Source organism: Maylandia zebra, linkage group LG2, assembly GCF_041146795.1.
Source record: "Maylandia zebra isolate NMK-2024a linkage group LG2, Mzebra_GT3a, whole genome shotgun sequence".
NCBI lineage: Eukaryota > Metazoa > Chordata > Actinopteri > Cichliformes > Cichlidae > Maylandia > Maylandia zebra.
The window spans coordinates 40,879,558-40,900,054 of NC_135168.1; the positions used below are offsets into that span (position 1 = coordinate 40,879,558).

The 20,497-nt window shown below is 41.1% G+C and overlaps 1 protein-coding gene and 1 long non-coding RNA gene across 3 annotated transcripts; both read left to right on the forward strand.

Moving 5' to 3' along the window:
* The first annotated feature begins 2,756 nt into the window (after positions 1–2,756).
* LOC143412586 (uncharacterized) lies at positions 2,757–10,541 on the forward strand. Of its 2 annotated transcripts, none has more exons than XM_076873790.1 (2): positions 2,757–3,631; positions 7,690–10,541. In XM_076873790.1, exon 2 carries the CDS (start codon positions 7,982–7,984, stop codon positions 9,542–9,544), a length of 1,563 nt encoding a protein of 520 aa, XP_076729905.1. In that variant the 5' UTR covers positions 2,757–3,631; positions 7,690–7,981; the 3' UTR covers positions 9,545–10,541. The 2 variants fall into 2 exon arrangements, with proteins under 2 accessions (XP_076729905.1, XP_076729908.1); XM_076873793.1 differs by having other exon boundaries at positions 2,757–3,363.
* Positions 10,542–11,215: 674 nt separating this feature from the next.
* On the forward strand, positions 11,216–15,447 carry LOC143412588 (uncharacterized). The gene is made up of 3 exons (XR_013093105.1): positions 11,216–11,880; positions 12,218–13,456; positions 15,211–15,447. It is a non-coding gene; the product is annotated as an uncharacterized LOC143412588 (long non-coding RNA).
* Positions 15,448–20,497: the final 5,050 nt, after the last annotated feature.

Genomic DNA, 20,497 nt, shown 5'->3' on the forward strand with positions numbered 1-20,497 from the left:
TCCAAATGGTCCCATGTGAAAGTAAGCTTCCAGATGCACCATAATTTAATAGAGTGGCTAAGTAGATTTGATGTATCCCAGTGTGTGAGTTTGTCGAAACACCTACACAGTAGTGAGCCATTACTCATTCTGGCCTAGATAAAATGCCGCATTGATAATCAATACATTTATCCAGTTTGTCAGGAAATTCAATAGTTTCCTACTTTAGACTGTTAAAAAAAATCAAATTTCCTACTTTGCTTTTATCTGTAGTCTCGGTTGAACAAAATGTAAGACATTTTCAATGCTGAGTTAATAGCCCAATACTAATGCTAATAAAGTCTCCTTCTTTCCAGTTTTCATCCAAAGAGGGGAGACTGTGATGAGAGAGGTTCAAGAGTTCATGTTTAAAAAAAATGCTTGCAAAGATGCAACATCCGTTTCTTTATTTCATTCTCTCCTGGAGACAGTTTCCATGGTTACGGCTATTTGGGGAATAGTCTCTATAGCAACAGCCTTATATACTTAGCAAGCACAGGAGGGTTGAAACAGCAGGGTGCCCTGGATGGGTGTGTCCTTTTATATGCCACAGACAGCATTTCACAAATGACTATAGCTACTGATTTGAAGATTCAATACAGTATCTCAAATTCCTTTTCTAACAGGAACAACAGATAAGAAAACACTTTAACCAAAAGACCTACGCCCACACATTCAAAATCCCTACAGTAACACATTCCCATGAGGATTTACAAGATATGTTGTGGTATTTGTATATTTTAGCTCATTTGAGGTATACAAACAAATTAGCAAACAAAACAATTGGATTGGTTGCAGAAAAGTAGCCCACAGTGTTTGGTCTGCAGAGCAGTGAATCTCTGGCTAATGAATATGGATATATATCATGACATAGCAAACAGAAAGAAGCACAACAGAGGGCCACTTGCTGACACTATTTACACACTGTACCTTTCAGACACAAATGTGAACAAATTAAAACACAACATAAACACAGACTACACAATATTTTTTTAGGACATGTAAGGAACTAATGGATGAAGGCCAGAACAAAAAAATGTCAAAAACATAACAGAAACGAAATGCCATATAAATGTGCACTGAAACTGCAGTGACTCAGGAAAATCATCCTGTCAAGGAAGCAAAATTGAGTGACTTGAGTTAAGATAGTGAGATTAATATGAGGAATAATTTTGGCCTGTGGCAAAAACAGAGATACAAGTTATAACTTGGAAAGGCAGTTCCTCTGAGAAAGTGCAAAAGAGTTAAGGAAACTGGATTAGACAGTAGGTTGAGAATTAGGAAAAAAATTTCAGCCTGATTAAGACAAATGATCTTGAAGGGCTTATTGGTAGCTGAAACATTTATAGTACCCAAGTTGCAATTTGTCCTTAATGGGCTGTGTTTCTCACAGCATTTACCCTTTTACTTTAATTTAATTTATTTATCCTTCAGTCCTGCACCTTACACATGGCTCACATGCACAGACCACAAGTCGAAATCAGTCATCCAGGGCCAGCACTGAATCTCATAAAATGAGCTCAAGAGTTGGGAGTTTGCCTCGTAATCGGAAGGTTGCCGGTTCGAGCCCCGGCTTGGACAGTCTCGGTCGTTGTGTCCTTGGGCAAGATACTTCACCCGTTGCCTACTGGTGGTGGTCAGAGGGCCTGGTGGCGCCAGTGTCCGGCAGCCTCGCCTCTGTCAGTGTGCCCCGGGGTGACTGTGGCTACAATGTAGCTTGCCATCACCTGTGTGTGTGAATGGGTGGATGATTGGATGTGTAAAGCGCTTTGAGGTCCTTAGGGACTAGTAAAGCGCTATATAAATACAGGCCATTTACCATTTACCATAAAAAGCATATAAACATTACATGAGCTCCTATCAGAAACTGTAGCGATTTGCAAGTGTAATAATGGGGGGGGGAAAAAATAACTGATCCCCATCAGTCACAGGACACAGACAATCATAGATCACACAATGGGCTAATATGCCAACAGCTGTGCTCTATGTTCTGTACATTTGTGAGGGTAGGAGCCTGATTCACCTTCTAATAAAAACAAGCAAGAGTATATAATCAACATTACTGCTATATGCAGAAGCAGAAAGCAATTCATATGTGAAATATGTGCAGAGCTTAAACAGAACTGCTGGACTTCACTAACCATCATGCAGTGCGTGTAGAACGTGTCAGTGCTTGAGAAAGTCCAGCATGAAAGTGTTAATTTCACCTAAATGCATAGAGTATTATATCTTGGCAATGTCAGACATTTCCAGGATTTTTTTACAGTGAGGACATATGAAACATATATGAACACATAGTGGGGAAACACTACACGAATAACCCACTGCACTTGCCACTTATTCATCAGTGTTGCATTCTTTTCATAGGCAAGAGTACTAAGTAAAAGGCGCCATCTACTGGTTAAAATATGACAGCACGTTTGACCACAATTCAACCAGACAGGTAAATAAAGCTAGGCATTTTTACATTATTTGAAATTTCACTCCTCTCATAATCAAAATTGGCATTCATTATGGAAAGATAATTGTTAGTATTCCTATCATTCATGCAACTGAAGGGTTTCAGTTCAGTTTTGATTTTAAATCATTATTTAAATTATTCACTTGCTGTTACCTTTTTCTTTCTTATTGAATAAAAAAATCCCCCCTAAAATGTGGTTGTTTTCTTTTGATCAATTTGCCATCTATTGTTAGTGTATTGTATGAATATCAAGCAGAAACAAGCAAATAAACTGTTACAGGAAAAATGGTTCTATGTTTCTTTACCTTCTTTTAAATGTACAAAGATGCCTTTTGTCTGCCCTTTGCCTATGGTTAGATTAGTTTACAATTATCTTTTTAGACTTTCTCAGCAAAGACATACTGTTTTGGGACATATTGTTTTAGATTGTTTTATCTCTCACAGCCTTCTCCCAGCTCTCTGCTGACGAGACTAGCGCCACATATGGAGTTGTTTATTTTATTTGTTTTGTATTTTCTTATCCTGTTCTCACTGTCTTTCCTATAAAAATTACCAAGCCACTGTGCATGGTGTGAGTTGTTCTTAGCAGCTCACCCGTGTACACGTTTGATAAAGAAAGTAACTTTGTCTCATTGTGTCTTTATTTCTCCTGGGTCTTTTACAGAGTTTTCCCCCAACATTTCTTGGTCCTTCGACAGCCGGATCACCTCCATCGTGTCCCATCTCCGTGACCAGTCCACGTTGTTCGCCTGTCGACAGCCCACACACCAGGTGTGTGGAAAAAGACCAAGAGCGTTAAATTCGGGTCTTGGCCAACGTCTTAGAAAGCGACCCACGGTGGTGGGACCCGATCGAGGTGGACCAGACCCGGCGACACCGACCAGGTAGATACAGACACACTGACACAATCTTGCGTAAAAGCGCATTTTGAATTCAGGGAATTTAAAATAGCGGAAGTAGCTCGTCGACTGGTAGCTCTGGGAGCTCGTCGACTGGTAGCGTAGCTCGTCGACTGGAAGCTTTGGAAGCTCGTCGACTGGTAGCTTTGGAGCTCTGGGTAGCTCCCCCAGCTGGGTCTAGACTGGGTCTAGGGAGTAAGTAGCTCTGGGAGCTCCCCTTATTATAAGGGTTCCGGTCGCGCGCGTCGAAGCTGTGAATGTGAATGTGTGTGTGTGTGTATTGTTTTAATTAATGGAGCAAGCTGAATTTTCACGGTCCAATAAGAGACTGAGCTGCTCCTACTGTGTTTTTCTTTTACTGCTATTCACTGACGTGCTGGTGAGTTGAGAGAACGGTCGAGTTCCGTCTCGTAAAGTTCACACCGCTTTTGGAAATAGTCCGAAAGTAGAAGGGCGTGTGAGCAACCACTCTCGTCTCTAATACCAGCGAAGGTGATAGCAGCTGTATTGTGTATATATTACTTAAACAAAAATAAGTAAATACATAAATAAGATGGGTAATCAAGCAAGTGAAATTAAAACTCACTCCTGCTGACGAGCAGTGGTGAGAAAAGAAAAGTCCAGACGCCGGACAAAAACAGTGTCTGTAAACTGAGAGATTTAAGAAAACAAAATATAAACAGTCAGAAGAACAGAACTCAACTGCCAGTTTAGTAAAACCAGAAGACGAGACACTGTGCAGTTCCCACAATCCTTTTAGAAAGCCATCACTCATTCCTGCAGCCGCATCTGCAGCACCACCCATATCAGGAAGAACTTAATAATCCCTTATTAAGTGAAAACTAGAGATCACAGTAGTTTGAAGTAGTTTAAAAGGGTTGAAAACAGACCCCACTGAGTAGATATAAATATAAAAAGTACGAAATAAAGATGAACAAAGGGAAAATTACAGTAGAAATTATCTTTAGAGTATTTGAAATTAATAATAGCAAGGATAACAACCTGTAAAGTGATATTAACAATGAAACACAGTTGGCATGATGACCATGCCCAGCATGTATAAAATGAATATAAAGCAAATAATTCACACGAAAATATTTTAATAAAATAAATAAGGTATATTAAGGCTGTGTCACTGTTCAGCCAAGGACAGTGTGTGAAAAGGTAACTGTCTCCACCCTGGGAAAAGGATGATTCTGCAGGTCATCTGAAGCCCTTGATGGATACAAAATAAAATATAAATAATATATTATAATAGAACTGCCTGGTCCGCCATGCAACAGAGAGAACAAATGTGACCGCAGATTGGATGAATTCTAAATTATCTGTTTGCCGAATAAGATGATCCTAACTAACAAATTGGCTCAGGAGTAGTATAGTGGTACACACTGATAAAATATTATAATATGCTATTGCTGTTATATAAGACAAAGGGTATAATATTAACAATGACATAATATTAATATGAAGAGGCACCTTAATCGGTTATGATGTAAGGTGGATAATTGTTAAGCAGTAGTCTGCATCAAGCTTAAGGTTTGCTAAAACTCAGTGTAATGACATGTGAGATGAAGACAATACAGAGAATAACTAAACTAATGAAGTGCATAGAGGCACTTGACCAGCTTGAAACCTATCATCCTAGAATGACACATTGCTGAGATATAGAGCACACCTATAATAACAACCAATAAGCAAAACCCTGTAGACAACAGCTAAAACTACAGGATTGAGAAGCTGAATTAAATATGTAGACACTGCTAAGCTGATGAGCATGTTACACATTTTCTTTTCTTTTTATTTATTTGTTTCTTTTAGAGCAGAAGCTGCTGTAACACACCCAAAGAAAGACTCTAGGTCTGACCAACCGTCTCAGTCGTGGGCAAAAAGATGTCAGTCAATAAAATTCTAAAAGATAATTTGTTGACAAAAAATATATCAAGAGATAAAAGATAAAACAGTCCAGTGTCCCACTTATGAATTGTATAAAAACACACAGTCCCAAGGCCAGAGCCAGCTATGCCACACAGCCAAGTTGCACTCCACATGTTGCCTTTAACAGGGTTAGAAGTTGTCCTTGGAGACCCACCACCCTGCAAGCATATAGTCAGTGGTCACTCAAGCCTCTGCAACCCTGCTGCCTTTAGGCTGTGGCATATAATAGGCCCTGGACTGCACAGAGAGACAAAACGACACACCTAATATAAAATTCATAGGGCAAAACCCGTCCATCCCAAACATATCTGATTTCATCACATTACATACCTGCACAGAGAGACAAAACAACACAGCAGTGTTTGTAGTGTGGGCTATAAGAAGACCGGTGTATCAGTGCAATCAAGTACACCTGCCTCTAATTAGTCCAACCCCATTCCAGCCATTGGCTCACCAAAAATGTGACACACACAAAACCACTCCCAACCCAGTGCAACTTCACACAATAATATGGAGCTGAATTAACACAGGCACATTAGTCTACCATGTTACAAGCTGCATGCTATTAAAAGCCAACATATGCAGACTTCTGCCTTGTTCGGGTGGCAGCATTTTTCTTTTTTTTTTCTTTTGTGTCCTGACACGTTTATGTTTTTTGTTTTTGTTTGATTATTTTGTTGGTTTTGGAAACGAATTTAAACGAACTTGTGACCATACTTGAGAATCACAGTGACACATAGTGATTAGGCATATGATTGAAAAATGCCTAGGTTTAGAGCTGTGAGCTATGAGCTGTGAGCAATGCAAAGTTAAATATATATATTTGTATAAATGGGAAACAACCCTAACTTGAAAGTTTGAAATGTGTGAGATCCATGCATTGTTTGAAGAACTAGAAATTATCTAAAACTGCCTTAAGTGAAAATGTAGAGTTGCATCTATTCTCCCAAACAAAAAAAAACAAAAAACAAAAAAAGGGAGAAGCATTCTGTAACTTAAAAATAAGGCTGACTGTTGACAACAGACTAAAACACTAATTCGCAGGTGGCTATCAGGAACAGAGAGGCGAGCAAAGTCACAAACACCAAGGCCGCAGACAGCCACGCAGAAACAGCAGATAACATAGAAACAACGCCTGCTAGAACCGTGGAGAGGAAGGTCACTTCACACGAGATTGTTGCGCATGTGAAATACACAAAGATAAACAAATAACCATTTATATAGACAGCCAGTATGTTTTCTCTGCTGTGCATCATTTTGCAAAAAATCTGGAAAACCAGAGGAATGATTACACCAACTGGCAAACCAGCATGCCAACCTCTTACAACGCCTACTGACTCTTTCATTACTACAGGCAACAATTTTGCTGACAGAGCAGCAAAATAGGCGGCACAACAGGCAAACATCACATTGATGGCAGTAAACACACATCAGATTCCACTGGATGTGTTGAAAAATGAACAAAAAGCAGCAAGCACAGCAGAGCAGGCAAAATGGCTAAAACACGGTGCAGTTCTGACAAACGACTTAATGATGTGTTATGGCAAGCCAGTGTTGCCAAAATTCCTCCACAAAATGGCGGCATTAGTGACTCATGGCTGTACGCATTTGTCAACGGGGGGACTGACCAGTATTGTCAACTCTCATTTCTACACTGTAAATTCTACACTGTAAATTTTGAAACCTCAGCAAAACAATTTGTCAGAACATGCATGACGTGTCAAAAATATAATGCTCAGGGTAACCTGCGACCACAAAGAGGCCGTTTTCCAACTCCGCCTCATCCTTTTCACACAATTCATATGGATTTTATTGAACTAAGCGAATGTCAAGGGTCAAAATACGCCCTAGTGGTTATAGACGTGTTCTCAAAGTGGCCGGAAATCTATCGAGTGAAAAAGGCAGATGCAATTTCAGTAGCAAAGTGCCTGTGCAATCACTTCATACCCACATATGGCATCCCAGCTTTGATACGGTCAGACAACGGCACTCATTTTGTAAATGATGTCATCACTAAGGTCTCTGAAGCACTCGGTTTCAGCATAAAACACCACTGTGCTTATCACCCTCAGAGCGCAGGCCTTGTAGAGAGAACTAACGGCACTATAAAACAAAGGCTCAGGAAATGCATGGCAGAAACAGGAAGGCCGTGGCCTGAATGTTTGGGTTTAGTGAAAATGTGGATGCGCTTAACACAAGGCTCCCATAAACTAACTCCATTTGAAATCATTCATGGCAGGCCGTTTCCACTGCCTATTACCAGTCAACCAATAGACAAAGCAATCAGAGAAAACACATTAGCAGAATGGATGTCTAAGCTGTTAGAAAACAAAGAGATCATTGTACATAATCAACAACCTGATGATGTTTCTCTAGTGTCTTGCAGACTAAAGCCCGGTGACTGGGTTCTGATCAAGGTGCTCCAAAGGAAAAACTGGAGCACACCCAGGTGGGAGGGGCCATACCAAGTCCTCCTCACTACACCGACCGCTTGCAAAATTGCGGAACGACCATCCTGGATCCATCAGAGTCACTGCAGGCGAGTCAGTGAAGCCATCTAAACACAGCTGACGGCAGGCTTGCCCGCTTGTTGTGATCTCGCCCGGTGGAGGGGTCAGCTTTCCTGGCCGGGGGGTCTACTCGCGACAGGAGGGTGTGTTCCGTCGTCATGAGGTGGTGGCTCTTATCAACTGCAGCGGCCCTGACCATGGCCGGGCTCCTCATCTTTGCTTCCGTGAGGGACAACAAGTCACGCTATGTGGAGAAAAGGCAGACACTGTATGACAAAGGAAAGTACACCAAGTTTCCCCATGGCTACGCCACTAACTTCTGGTGGCAGTTTATGAACACTACAGCTCACTTGAATAACAAAACTGACTGCTATGCATGTACCCATATGCCCCTATCCTCGCAGACGTCTGGCCTGTGGCCGTACAGCATACCTGAAGATCGCAGTTGGTGCCTGTTGGGCCTGGCAACACATCCAGGCTACGGTACTCTTTGGTCCAAAGCCAACTACAGCATCCCAGCGAAAGCAACCTGGAGGTCATCATCACTCACAAATGTGAACTGTTCCGGACAGACATACCTACTGACCTGGCCCCAAGTCTCAGACCCGCTGCCTGATGTAATTCTACTGAACAAACTGAACGCATCACAACTGCCAGTATGTGTGATGAACAATGGCTCGCGGGCAGTGGGGGAGCTGCCTACTCACCTATGTAAGTACATATACACTTTCTGCCCACCAAGGAACGAGAGGAAGTGTATGGCCTGTTCAATCAACGCCACCTGTGCCAGTAACACGACGCTGATGGGCCTAAACTGTCGCTCCGACTACAGCTACCGAATGCCACTACAAACAAAGACTCAGTACCAGACAGGATGTGCACGGACGGCACCCAGCAGCAGAGGAACCAGAGTTTTGGCTGACTGGTACTTCCTATGTGGCAACAAGGCTTATCTGTCACTCCCTGAAGGTTGGGGAGGTCTGTGCGCCCTGGTGGAATTATCAGATCACGTTTTCTTCATGCAAAGTGTTGCACATCACCCAAGCAGCCGGCAGAGACGTGAAGTGGACATCGCCTCCCCCAATTCTTTCGGCATTACCGTGGACACTGGAGTGCCGGGAGAGTTTCGCATCTGGGGAGGAGGAGTGAAATTCTTACAGAGCTTGATCCCCGGCATTGGAGTTGCCGAGGTGCGGGATCATGTGGAAATCAACCGATATGCTCTGCTACGACACATCAACTTGACTAAGACCCTGGGAACCGCCTTAGCAGGAGAACAGCAGGCCATCAGAACGATGGTGCTGCAGAACAGACTGACACTAGACCTGCTAACAGCATCACAAGGAGGAGTTTGCAAGCTGATCGGGGAAACATGTTGCACTTTTATCCCTGATGGATACGAAACTGGAGGAGACATTTATGAAGCTTTGCAGAATTTGACTGCTCTGCAAAAATATGTCACTGACCACACACCTGGAGCAGCTACAGCACAAGGCTGGCTTGACTGGCTGTTCAGCGGTTCATGGCTGGCTGCTGTAACAAAGCCATTTTTTCTTCTAGGTCTCATCATGATAGCACTGCTCATATTAGTGTTGTGTGTGTTGCCATGCCTAAGAGTAATGATTTCACAGATGATAACAACTACAATGACTGCTTATGTTGCCGTGCCTGAAGAAGAACAACATCCCGTTGCAATTCTGTTAGAGGAGAACTTGTACTAGCTGCTAATAAATGACGTGGTGATTAAAAATGACTTGTCAAGTGATCATGCACTGATTAAAACATTAGTAGGTTATGCAAGTTTTCATGCTTTTACTTTTAAACATAAAGTTTTTCATTTTTATAACGTTTTCATACTCTTATTTTTTTTTTGAAGTTTTTATTTTACATATAAAGTTTTCAATTTAAGGTTTGCATCATTTTAAAATATAAGGTTTTCATCCTTGTATTTTTTGAAGTTTTCATTTTACATATTAGGTTTTCATCATTTTTAAATATAAAGTTTTCATTTTACTTTTCATCCTTTTATTTTTTATAAAGTTTTCGTTTTATAATGTAAGGTTTTTATCCTTTATTTTTTGTAGTTTTATTATTATTTTTTCTTGTTTATTCCACTTGTTATTTCTTTTACTATGATTTTCATTTACTATGTTTTTCTTTTTATTTTCTTTTGTTTTATTCTTTAGACCAAATGACTGCCATTTCTGCTATGCTGACATTTTGAAGATTTTGGAAATTAAAAATTGCCTACGATACTTAATAAATAAATTTCATAGACAATTGTTGTATACATTTAAAATAAGTTAAACAGGGGGGAATGTTACAGGAAAAATGGTTCTATGTTTCTTTACCTTCTTTTAAATGTACAAAGATGCCTTTTGTCTGCCCTTTGCCTATGGTTAGATTAGTTTACAATTATCTTTTTAGACTTTCTCAGCAAAGACATACTGTTTTGGGACATATTGTTTTAGATTGTTTTATCTCTCACAGCCTTCTCCCAGCTCTCTGCTGACGAGACTAGCGCCACATATGGAGTTGTTTATTTTATTTGTTTTGTATTTTCTTATCCTGTTCTCACTGTCTTTCCTATAAAAATTACCAAGCCACTGTGCATGGTGTGAGTTGTTCTTAGCAGCTCACCCGTGTACACGTTTGATAAAGAAAGTAACTTTGTCTCATTGTGTCTTTATTTCTCCTGGGTCTTTTACAGAGTTTTCCCCCAACATAAACAAAAAAAAAGAAAATATTTTAAGAAAAAGATTGGATCAAAATGCACGTATTTAGTGTAAAATCAAGCACAATGTCTACTAATATAGATAATATCATTAATTTTAGTTTTAATTCTTTTTAATTTTTTTTTATTTTTTATTTTTTTTGGGGGGGGGGGGGGGGGGGGGGGGTTGTTGTGCATGCATCTGCCTCTCACTTCTGACCCATGTACTCCCTTCTACTGCCAGGAAGCATGCACATTTCATAATTCTGCTATAGTGACAGTGGTACTTTGGCCAGCTCCATGATCTGTAAGTCTCTTTTTCACTTTCAGTCGTGATATAACATTTTAACAATGCTAACTTTCAGCCATATAACTGACACTATATTTATAGCACAATATACACTGATAAAATTATAATCATAAAATGTCTCTATCGCCCACTGGTGTCTGGCTACAGTATAGGTCATAAACCCCGCCTCCTCGGATGGGACCGGGGACAAACTAAGATAAAAAAAGTTCTCCTCAGATATTTTTTTTCCGCAAAGATGCTTACTTTCATTATCAGTAGTTCTCATCACGCTGATTTGTGTTTAAATTATGTCATTTCTTTCTCTCTCCACTGGGTCCAGAGGACATCCTAGAACAGAGCTGACCCTCTGGATCACCCTGTTCAGTCTTTTTCTGTCTCAGTCTCAGCCTGAAAGACCCTTACAAATAAGTGCGTAATTGGTTCGAATACAGTGTAATTTAATGACCACATTGTTTTGAGGCAACATGGGCTAATTTGCTGAATTGTGATAATTTACATAATAAAAAAAATTGTAATGCCTTGATAGAGTTATTGTGAAAAGTTTTAAATGACTCATGAGTATAGGACTGCTTTTGATTTAGATTTAGGATTTTATAGTAGATATTGCTGTGTTTACAAGGTTCTATAATAAAGGAAGCAGTACATGCTGTTACCCTGTCAGACCAGGGGTGCCGCTAATGAGGCTGGGTAAGAGAGAGGGGAGAAGAAGAAAGTAGAGAGGTAAAAAAGATGGAGTGCTGCTGTAAAGGCTGAAATAAAGTGTTGAACCCAGACTTGTCCTCTCCTCCGCTACCTGATTACAAACTCAACAAATTGGCGACGAGGATGAGCGCTTCAGTGCCGAGCCCACCGCCCTTTTTGCAACATGCGGGTGAGCCGGGTATACCAGTTATGACGTGGCGCAAATTCTTTGAGAACTACATGCTAGTGATAAATGCTACGGGAGATGCATGGCCGGAGGCGAGACGACGAGCCGTCTTATTATTGCTTGGGACCAGAGGGACAACGACTGTTCTACACACTGCCGAATCAAGGTACAACGTTTGCTGACGCCATGACTGCGCTTGAAAACCACTTTGCCCCTAAAGTGAATGTAGTGGCATGCAGGCACACATTCAGACAGCGAGTTCAGCGGGCTGATGAAACTGTGACCTAGTATGTTTCCGCCCTCAGAGCGTTAGCTGTGCCATGTGGTTTTGGAATAATGGAGGGTGAAATGATTCGGGATCAGCTTGTTGCTAATGCTAATCTCAGTGTTGTTAAAGATAAATTGCTGCTGGAGGAGGACATTACATTGGACAAGGTAGTTACTTGCGTTTCAGGTGGAGGCTGCGGTCAAGAATGCTACACTCCTCTCTTCTGCGCCCACAGCCCAGACTGCTGCAGTACAAGCTGTGGAGGTGAAGGACACACGTCTTTGGGGAAAAAGAGGAACGCGACCAGCTCAAGCTCGGAGACCTACATCTAAAGAATGGCACAAAAAGGCAAGTGATAAAGAGGAACAGCGTCATTGTTTCAGATGTGGATCCGAGAAACACCTGGCTAATGATAAAAACTGTCCAGCAGCAAAAGTAAAATGTAAATGGTAAAAATAAATGGCCTGTATTTGTATAGCGCTTTACTAGGGACCCCAAAGCGCTTTACACATCCAGTCATCCACCCATTCACACACAAATTCACACACTGGTGATGGCAGCTACATTGTAGCCACAGCCACCCTGGGGCGCACTGACAGAGGCGAGGGTGCCGGACACTGGCGCCATCAGGCCCTCTGACCACCACCAGTAGGCAACAGGTCAAGTGTCTTGCCCAAGGACACAACGATCGAGACTGTCGGAGCCGGGGCTCGAACTGGCAACCTTCCGATTACAAGGCGAACTCCCAACTCTTGAGCCATGATCGCAACAAAAAAGGGCACTTCGCCAGAGTTTGTAAATCAGCTGTAGCAGTGGTCAGGGAAGTAGTTGTTCCCAAGTTTACAGTTTTATGTGTTGATGATCACAAACCAATGACTGCATCATGTGATAAGATTATATGCAAAATGAACATTGAAACACCACAGGGAAACTCTGAGGTTCTGCAGTTAATTGTGGATACAGGAGCTTCAGTATCTATCCTTCCAGAAGCCATCTACAAAGAACATTTTGCACCCTGTGCTTTGACTGAACCGAAAGTTAAGCTTGTCACTTATGCAAAAGGTGACTTGCCTGTCATTGGCTGCCTACAGGCTTCAGTGAGGATTGCAAACAATGACAGAAAAGTCCCAGGATCATTCTTCATAGTTAAAGATGGATCACCTTTTCTGGGGTTGGACTTAAATAAAGCACTTAACATTGATATCATTGCTGGAAAAGTCATCAACAAAGGAGAGGATCCTGCAAGAGGATCACCAGCCAGTAAACAAACATGCATGGTGAATAACATTGATTCTTCTTCTTCCCATCATCTCGGAGCTGTTAAAGGGTTCATCCACAAAGGTCAAGTGAACAAGACAGTACAGCCGGTTCGTCAAAAACTGCAGCGTCTACCACTCAGATACGTGAGGTGTCAGCTGAATTGAAACGTCTACTCCAAGCAGGCATCATCGAACCAGTGGATGCAGCTGAATGGGTGAGTCCTCTAGTGGTTGGAAGAAAAAATAAGGGAGACTTAAGACTTTGTGTGGATCTGTGTGAACCTAACAAGAGTGTGATCATGGACTGTTACCCTCTTCCTCACATGGAGGATTTGTTTGCACAGCTGGCTGGGGCTACACATGTTAGCCAGATTGATTTAAGTTCAGCTTATCACCAACTGCCTCTTCACCCTGATAGCCAAAGCCTCACAGCATTCATAACCCATGAAGGACTCTTCCAGTTTACGAGAGTCCCATTTGGACTTGCTTCAGCCCCTTCTGCCTTCCAAAAGATGATGCAAACAGTCCTAAAAGAGGAGACATAATATGACATAATAGTGTATGGACATTTCAGAGAAGAGCATGATGAACGGTTACAGGCTGTCCTCCCAACGCCTGAAGGATGTCGGTCTGCAGATCAACTTCAACAAAAGTTGATTTGGACTAGGGCTGGGCAAAACGATTATTTTCCTAATCGATGAATCTAGCGATTAATTTTTCGATGCATCAATTAATCTAACGAAAAACAAATATAACAAAGGAAATCATAGCAAAAAATTAATAATATACAAACAGCAGCAATGGCGTCTTTGAACAAATAATGAAATGACAAGTTACCCCTAAGTAGGACTCTGTGACCAGACTTGTTCAAGCATCAGTGGTAAGGGAGATTTTGGATGTGGCTTTTTTTTTAGTTCATTCCTTAGTTTCTCCACTGAAGTTTCATACTTTCTCTTCATCATGCTTGTAAAATGACGCTTAGACGGCAGAGTGTAACCTGGTTGGAAAGTGGTCAGCATTTCTTTGAATCCCTCACCCACAGCAAGTGGTCTCTTGTCTTTTAAAATCATAGATAAGACGCTCTCAGTAAGTACAGCCACCTCCTGGGGGGTGCATGGTGTACTTCTTCTCTGACAGTAGTCCTCCAGACTTTTCTGTTTATTCCTGAAATCATAAATCACACACAGCACACAGATGAATTTGAATAATTACTAAATAATTATATGGAAAGCATAATATCAAAATAATTTGATAAGGATCTGGTTGAGATAGATAGATAGATAGATAGATATACACACACATACTGTTATGCCATGTGCTTTCATAGCATAACAGTAAGAGGTTAATAATAATCCCCAATGTTGAACATATGATATGCAGTAATCATGATGGCTGGAAAAGATAACGTTTAAACAGCCATAGCTGATGGCACCTTTACTGGTGCACTGCTTTCTAGTCATTAGATGGCATAACTTTTGACCTATAAGTTCAAGCTGGAGAAGCATTATGTATAAAAACAGCGTTCAAATAGGATGAAACACATTAAATTTGACAAATCAAGAGTTCATTGTCATTTTGCTTTTGCAAGCACTTTAACAATGTTGTAATAGTGTCCACGACGGCTACGTTTAGCAGGTGGTGCATTATCATTGTTAACATTTTTCCTGCGGCCAATTCGCTGTCTCACATTTTTGTCTTTCGCCGATTCTGATAATCAGCCTGCGTGCATTCCGACTCATTTTGCCAGCATGGGCCACAAACCAAAAAAACAATAACAACTAAACAGCAGCTGCTATATGTTACTGCTAAGCAGCTTAAATGAGTTTTGCATTTACGGAGGTTGGGTGTTTATCTCTGTGTCTATGAGCGAGTGTATGTCCACGTGGGGGGGGGGTGTCTGGATGAATTAACGAGTAAAAACTAGCGTTAGTAAAAAAGTTGAAAACTTACGGTGGTTTGTCCTTTGCAGAAGCTGCTCCTGGATGCAGTCGTTTGAGGTGCTGGTGCATAGCCGTCGTGCTTTTATGATAGGCCATTTCCACCTCACAAAGCCGGCAAACGACTGAATCACTTCCTTTTCTGTTAAAATATCCCCATACTGTAGAACTGCGTGTTCGGGTGGAGTGATTTAAGTTGATTGCAACTGCCTCACTCATGATTCCGCTACTCGCTGCCGCCATGTCTTTTTTTGAAAGTGACGAAGCATCGACGCAGATTTTTTTACGTCGATGTATTTTTTGCGTCGACGTAATCGATTACGTCGACGCGTTGTCCCAGCCCCAATTTGGACAGACATCTATTCCGTTCTTGGGACTCGTCATTTCCAAGGATGGCCTGAGCCCCGGCCCAGACCACCTGACTGCCATTGCCAAAGGCCCTGCACCAAAGGAAATGGCTGCTCTTCATTCCTTCTTAGGCTTGACTTTGTGGTTCAGCAAATTCCTACCAAACTATGCAACTGTGGTTGAATCACTTCATGAGCTACTTCGGACAAGTCAGACGGCTGAACTTCAATGGACTGATACAGCAAATGAAAGCGTCAACAAACTGAAGGAAATGCTACTAAAAAGCCCAGCACTGGCAATCTTCAACCCAGGGGTCCGTTCTTCGTACCTCGCTAAGTAAGTTAGCTGGATTTGATTGTTGACGATTTCGCGTGATCTTGGATCGTTCGGTTCTCCAAAGCTCATCCGGGACTTGCTGTCATAGCAACAGATCCGTAAGCATAAACCTGCTCGGGAGCAGGCTTACTTTATGTAAACAGGATTAGATCGCGGCCACTCAGGTATGTCCGCTTCATTTATACGAAAGCAACAGCGATATTTTACCACTGTTTTACCATAAATAAATATTATCAATGTAACTAAAGATAATGCAGTACTTGATCCTTTTATTGATTCCATACAGATACATACAGGTCATTTCCTAAAAAAAGGGAAATGTACTATTAACTCATTCACTGCCAGCCATTGGCAGTGAATGAGTTAAACCCATTGACTCATTCACTGCCATTGACGGCTATAGACGTCAATGGCAGTGAATGAGTTAATCATTCTATTTCATGTATTTGATTATTACAGATGTAATTCATATTTTAGAGTAGTAATTGTAAATTACTTCATGTAATCAAGATGAGAGACCACGGCTATAAAAGCGAAGGTGGATTTGGGAAGTCTGTCGCAGCCATGTCCTGTCCTTATACGCGAGCCACCCATTGCGGAAGGTGCAAGATTGATAAGGAGAGTTTTCAGAATTCAGCGTATATTGCGGGATAGACAGGATCCTTTAGCTCAGCGCGACAGTGTGATCATAGAGAGATATCGATTTTCCCGTGAGGGTATTATTTACTTAACCAACTTGTTGACGAGGGGGTGCAGGACCACCACCTGTCTTTTTGTGCTCTGCACTTTTCTTGGTTGCTGTTATAAACAAACAAACAGATTATTTCAGGGTCTCTTTTCAAGAGACTAAAAGCAATATAAGTGATAAATATTACCATTCTGTAGAATATTCTTATATTTCACTTTTACTTGTTCCCATGTTCTAGTGGGTCCTGTTGTGGCTCTAATGTGAAAGAGGATATAATGTAATATAATATAATAAATTTACCCTACCGCCTACTGGTGTTGGCCAGAGGGGCCGGTGGCGCGATATGGCAGCCTGGCTTCTGTCAGTCTGTCCCAGGGCAGCTGTGGCTACAACCGTAGCTGCTTCCACCAGTGTGTGAATGTGAGAGTGAATGAATAATGGTATTGTAAAGCGCTTTGGGTGCCTTGAAAAGCGCTATATAAATCCAATCCATTATTATTGTTATTATTAAATTACTTACGAGTTTAATTTGTCAGCAACTTTCTGCCAGCCCTCTCTCCTTGCTTTTGCAGCCTTTGCAGTGTTCCCTTGCGTTTTAATTAAACTCTGAAACTCCTGAAATCCCTCAATCAAGAGTCCTTGCTCTGCTGCCGAAAAATACCGACCTTTTCGCCGACCAATCAAAGGGTTGCCGATCAATGTTTCTACTATCGATGCGTAGCCCTGTTAAGCCACCCAGTGATCTCACATTACTTCATCCAGCTATACTAATCGTCAACAACAGATGTGTTCGGAGAACCGGAATAGCGAGCTCAAAGTTAGCGCGATGATTTGATCTTGGATGTGTCATTTGATCTTGGATGTAGTAAGCGAGGTACGAAGAACGGACCCCAGATCTGCCAACGTTCATCACCGCTGATGTGTCAGATTGGTCTTGGAGCTGTTCTGACCTAGATGAACTCAAACAATGAGGAACGGGTTGTTGCTTTTGGTTCCCGCACCCTGTCCCCAGCTGAGAGGAAATATTCAACAATTGAAAAAGAAGCCCTCGCCTGCGTATGGGCTGTCGAAAGATGGAGGATGTACATATGGGGACCTAGATTTACTCTGAGAACTGATCACCAGGCCCTCACCACCCTGTTAAGTACTAAGGGGATGAACAGAGCTGGCATGAGGATGGCACGTTGGTCAGCCAGACTGATGTTTCGAGTATGACTTAGAGTACTGTCCAGGAAGCCAAAATGTTATAGCTGACTGTATGTCTCGTGTTACCCTGCATACCACAAACACAAGTGAAGACTCTGAACAGGACTTAATCACAGAGATTGCTGAAATTTCTCCTCAGCTAACAGCGCTTCCACTGGCAGACTTCAAAGCAGAATGTGAAGACTATCCTGAATTAACAAAACTAAGACAGATCGTTCTTTCGGGCTGGCCGAAAGAAAGCAAATCCTTACCAGATGATGTCAAACCCTACTTCCTGGTCCGACATGAACTGGCAGCAGAGTCACCGCTGATATTTAGAGGAACACGGCTGATCGTTCCCAAATCTCTGCGGACTAAACTCAACATTCTGCCACCACCGAAGGATGCTGGACAATATGACCACATCAGATCCAAAGTGACATTGACACTAGGGGTGGAGGAAAAAATCGATACTGTGTAGTATCGTGATATTTTGTTTGCTAATAATGTATCGATACAGGGACAGCAGAAATCGATATTTTGTTACAAAAAAAGTTTTTGTGGATTGGAACATGCTCTGACTTCAGAGCACGTTGATCAGCTCCTTTTTCTGAGCAAGAATCCTGACACTGTCCAAATGTGTTTAACTTTTTTTTTTTGGCAGCAATAAACATGACAGTTTACTTATTTTAATTTAAGACATGTTTTATTTTAATTAAGTTTAAAACTTTTTTATTTAATGTAAAATTATATTTTGTTTTCATTTACTTTCAAATTCTTCAGTTGCTGAATGGGCTGCATAGTTTTCATAAAATGCATAGTTCAGAATAGCTATAATTGTACCAGATGGTTGCATTCAGTTAAGTTGGACTAGACTGTAATACAAACCGTTCAGTTTGTCAACAATAAAACTGAGTGTGAGACTTTGTTATTAGATAAAATGAATATTGATTAAGTTTACCTTTATGTACAGAATCTGAATATCGCAAAATATTTTTAAAAAATTGCAATAATATCGTATCGTGGGATGTATGGTGATTCCCACCTCTAATTGACACAGAAAAGAAGTGCACTTTATACAGACAGAGAGGTGCTAAACCTACTAAAGTGACTGTGGGTGCTTCAGTGAGAGTATGCCATTCCATGTGGGAAAAGGAGAGCCACAATACACCAAGCCGCTGGAGGTACAGCAGCAGATGGGTGAGAGTTCTTTCATCCTCGGCGATGGGAGAAGATGGAATGCAGCGCATCTCTCACTCGTCCCAGAGAACTCAACACACGCAAAGAGCTGATACAGAGGCGGAAAACATCAGCTCAGCACAGACAGCTACACGTCCCACCCTGCAGAGGGACAGACAACCACCAAGATGGAAAAAAGACTTTGTTATGAAATAGTTCAGAGGTAAAAAGAAAGGAGAAATATGCAGATGTGAGAAATGACTGAATGGAAAGTGCATTTGAGTTTCATTACCTCTCTTTAATTCCAGCTGTGACTTCTGATAAGCTGAGAAGAAGGCACACGGTTGTTCCTTTTGATTCAGGGTTGATCTGGGGCACGTTTACTTTGCCATTACAGTTCTTTTATCAGGATATATATAATACTGTTCTGAAGTTACTAATTGCCTCAAAAGTAAAAGGCTGTCGAATGTTTCATGTTGTGCTGCAAGGGAGAGAGTATTATTTGAGAAAAGGGGGGATGTTGTGTTTACAAGGTTCTATAATAAAGGAAGAAAATTAGTACATGCTGTTACCCTGTCAGACCAGGGGGGCCGCTAATGAGGCTGGGTAAGAGAGAGGGGAGAAGAAGAAAGTAGAGAGAGGTAAAAAAGATGGAGTGCTGCTGTAAAGCCTGAAATAAAGTGTTGAACCCAGACTTGGCCTCCGCTACCTGATTACAAACTCAACAGATATATAGACTTATATATAGAAATACTGTTTACATTTGAAACAACCATGTGGTGAAATTTCTTATTTTGGCATTCAAAGGTCATTATGAATACAACAGTGCTATTCAGGGAACTTGCACAGCCTGAGGGATTGACAGAGAAATGTAACAAAAACATAACTATGAGAAAGTGAATGAGCTGCTTTCTTTTTTTTTTTTTTTGTACCGAAGCTAGAATATAAAGTAATGAGTGGATATGGTAGAAAAACTGGTACACTGAGTTTAACTCTAGTAAGCAGTATGAAAGACAGTCACAGGGCATACTTGTGACATCCAGAAGCAAGAACAGAAAAAACCCCCCCAATGAACAGGTGAATTGGTCATGTACTGCACAAACTGAAACTGCCATATGATACCAGAGAGGCTTACTGTCTGCTGTCCTTTGTTATAACCTTAAATACTGTTAAAGGGGAACTTGGGGAGTGTTGGGGAGTTCTATTTTCATAAAAAACTACAAAAAATGATTCATTGTTGGCTTGTAGAAAACTATAAATCTGAAAAAAACAAATCTGTCAGTGGGTGGACTTAGAAAGTGAGTAAGGTTGCCAGACTCATCTTTACTTAAAACTTATGTAGCTGCTAACACCAGAATTTAAGATTCAAAGAAAATATTTTTTTGACCCTCAATAAGCAACATTAAGCAATAATTTTGAATAAAATGCAGTAAAATATATAAAATCAAGGGTTTATTTATCCAAATACTTAATGTTTGGGGAAAATGTGTCTGGTATAAACTAAATTTATATCAATCAAAGTTTATTTGATCAGATTCCATTAAATTTAACTTTTGTTTTAACTAAATATATATCTTTTTTTT

Bases quoted from the DNA above. Each gene is read 5' to 3' on its own strand.
- LOC143412586 (XM_076873790.1), top strand. From the start codon at position 7,982: ATGAGGTGGTGGCTCTTATCAACTGCAGCGGCCCTGACCATGGCCGGG.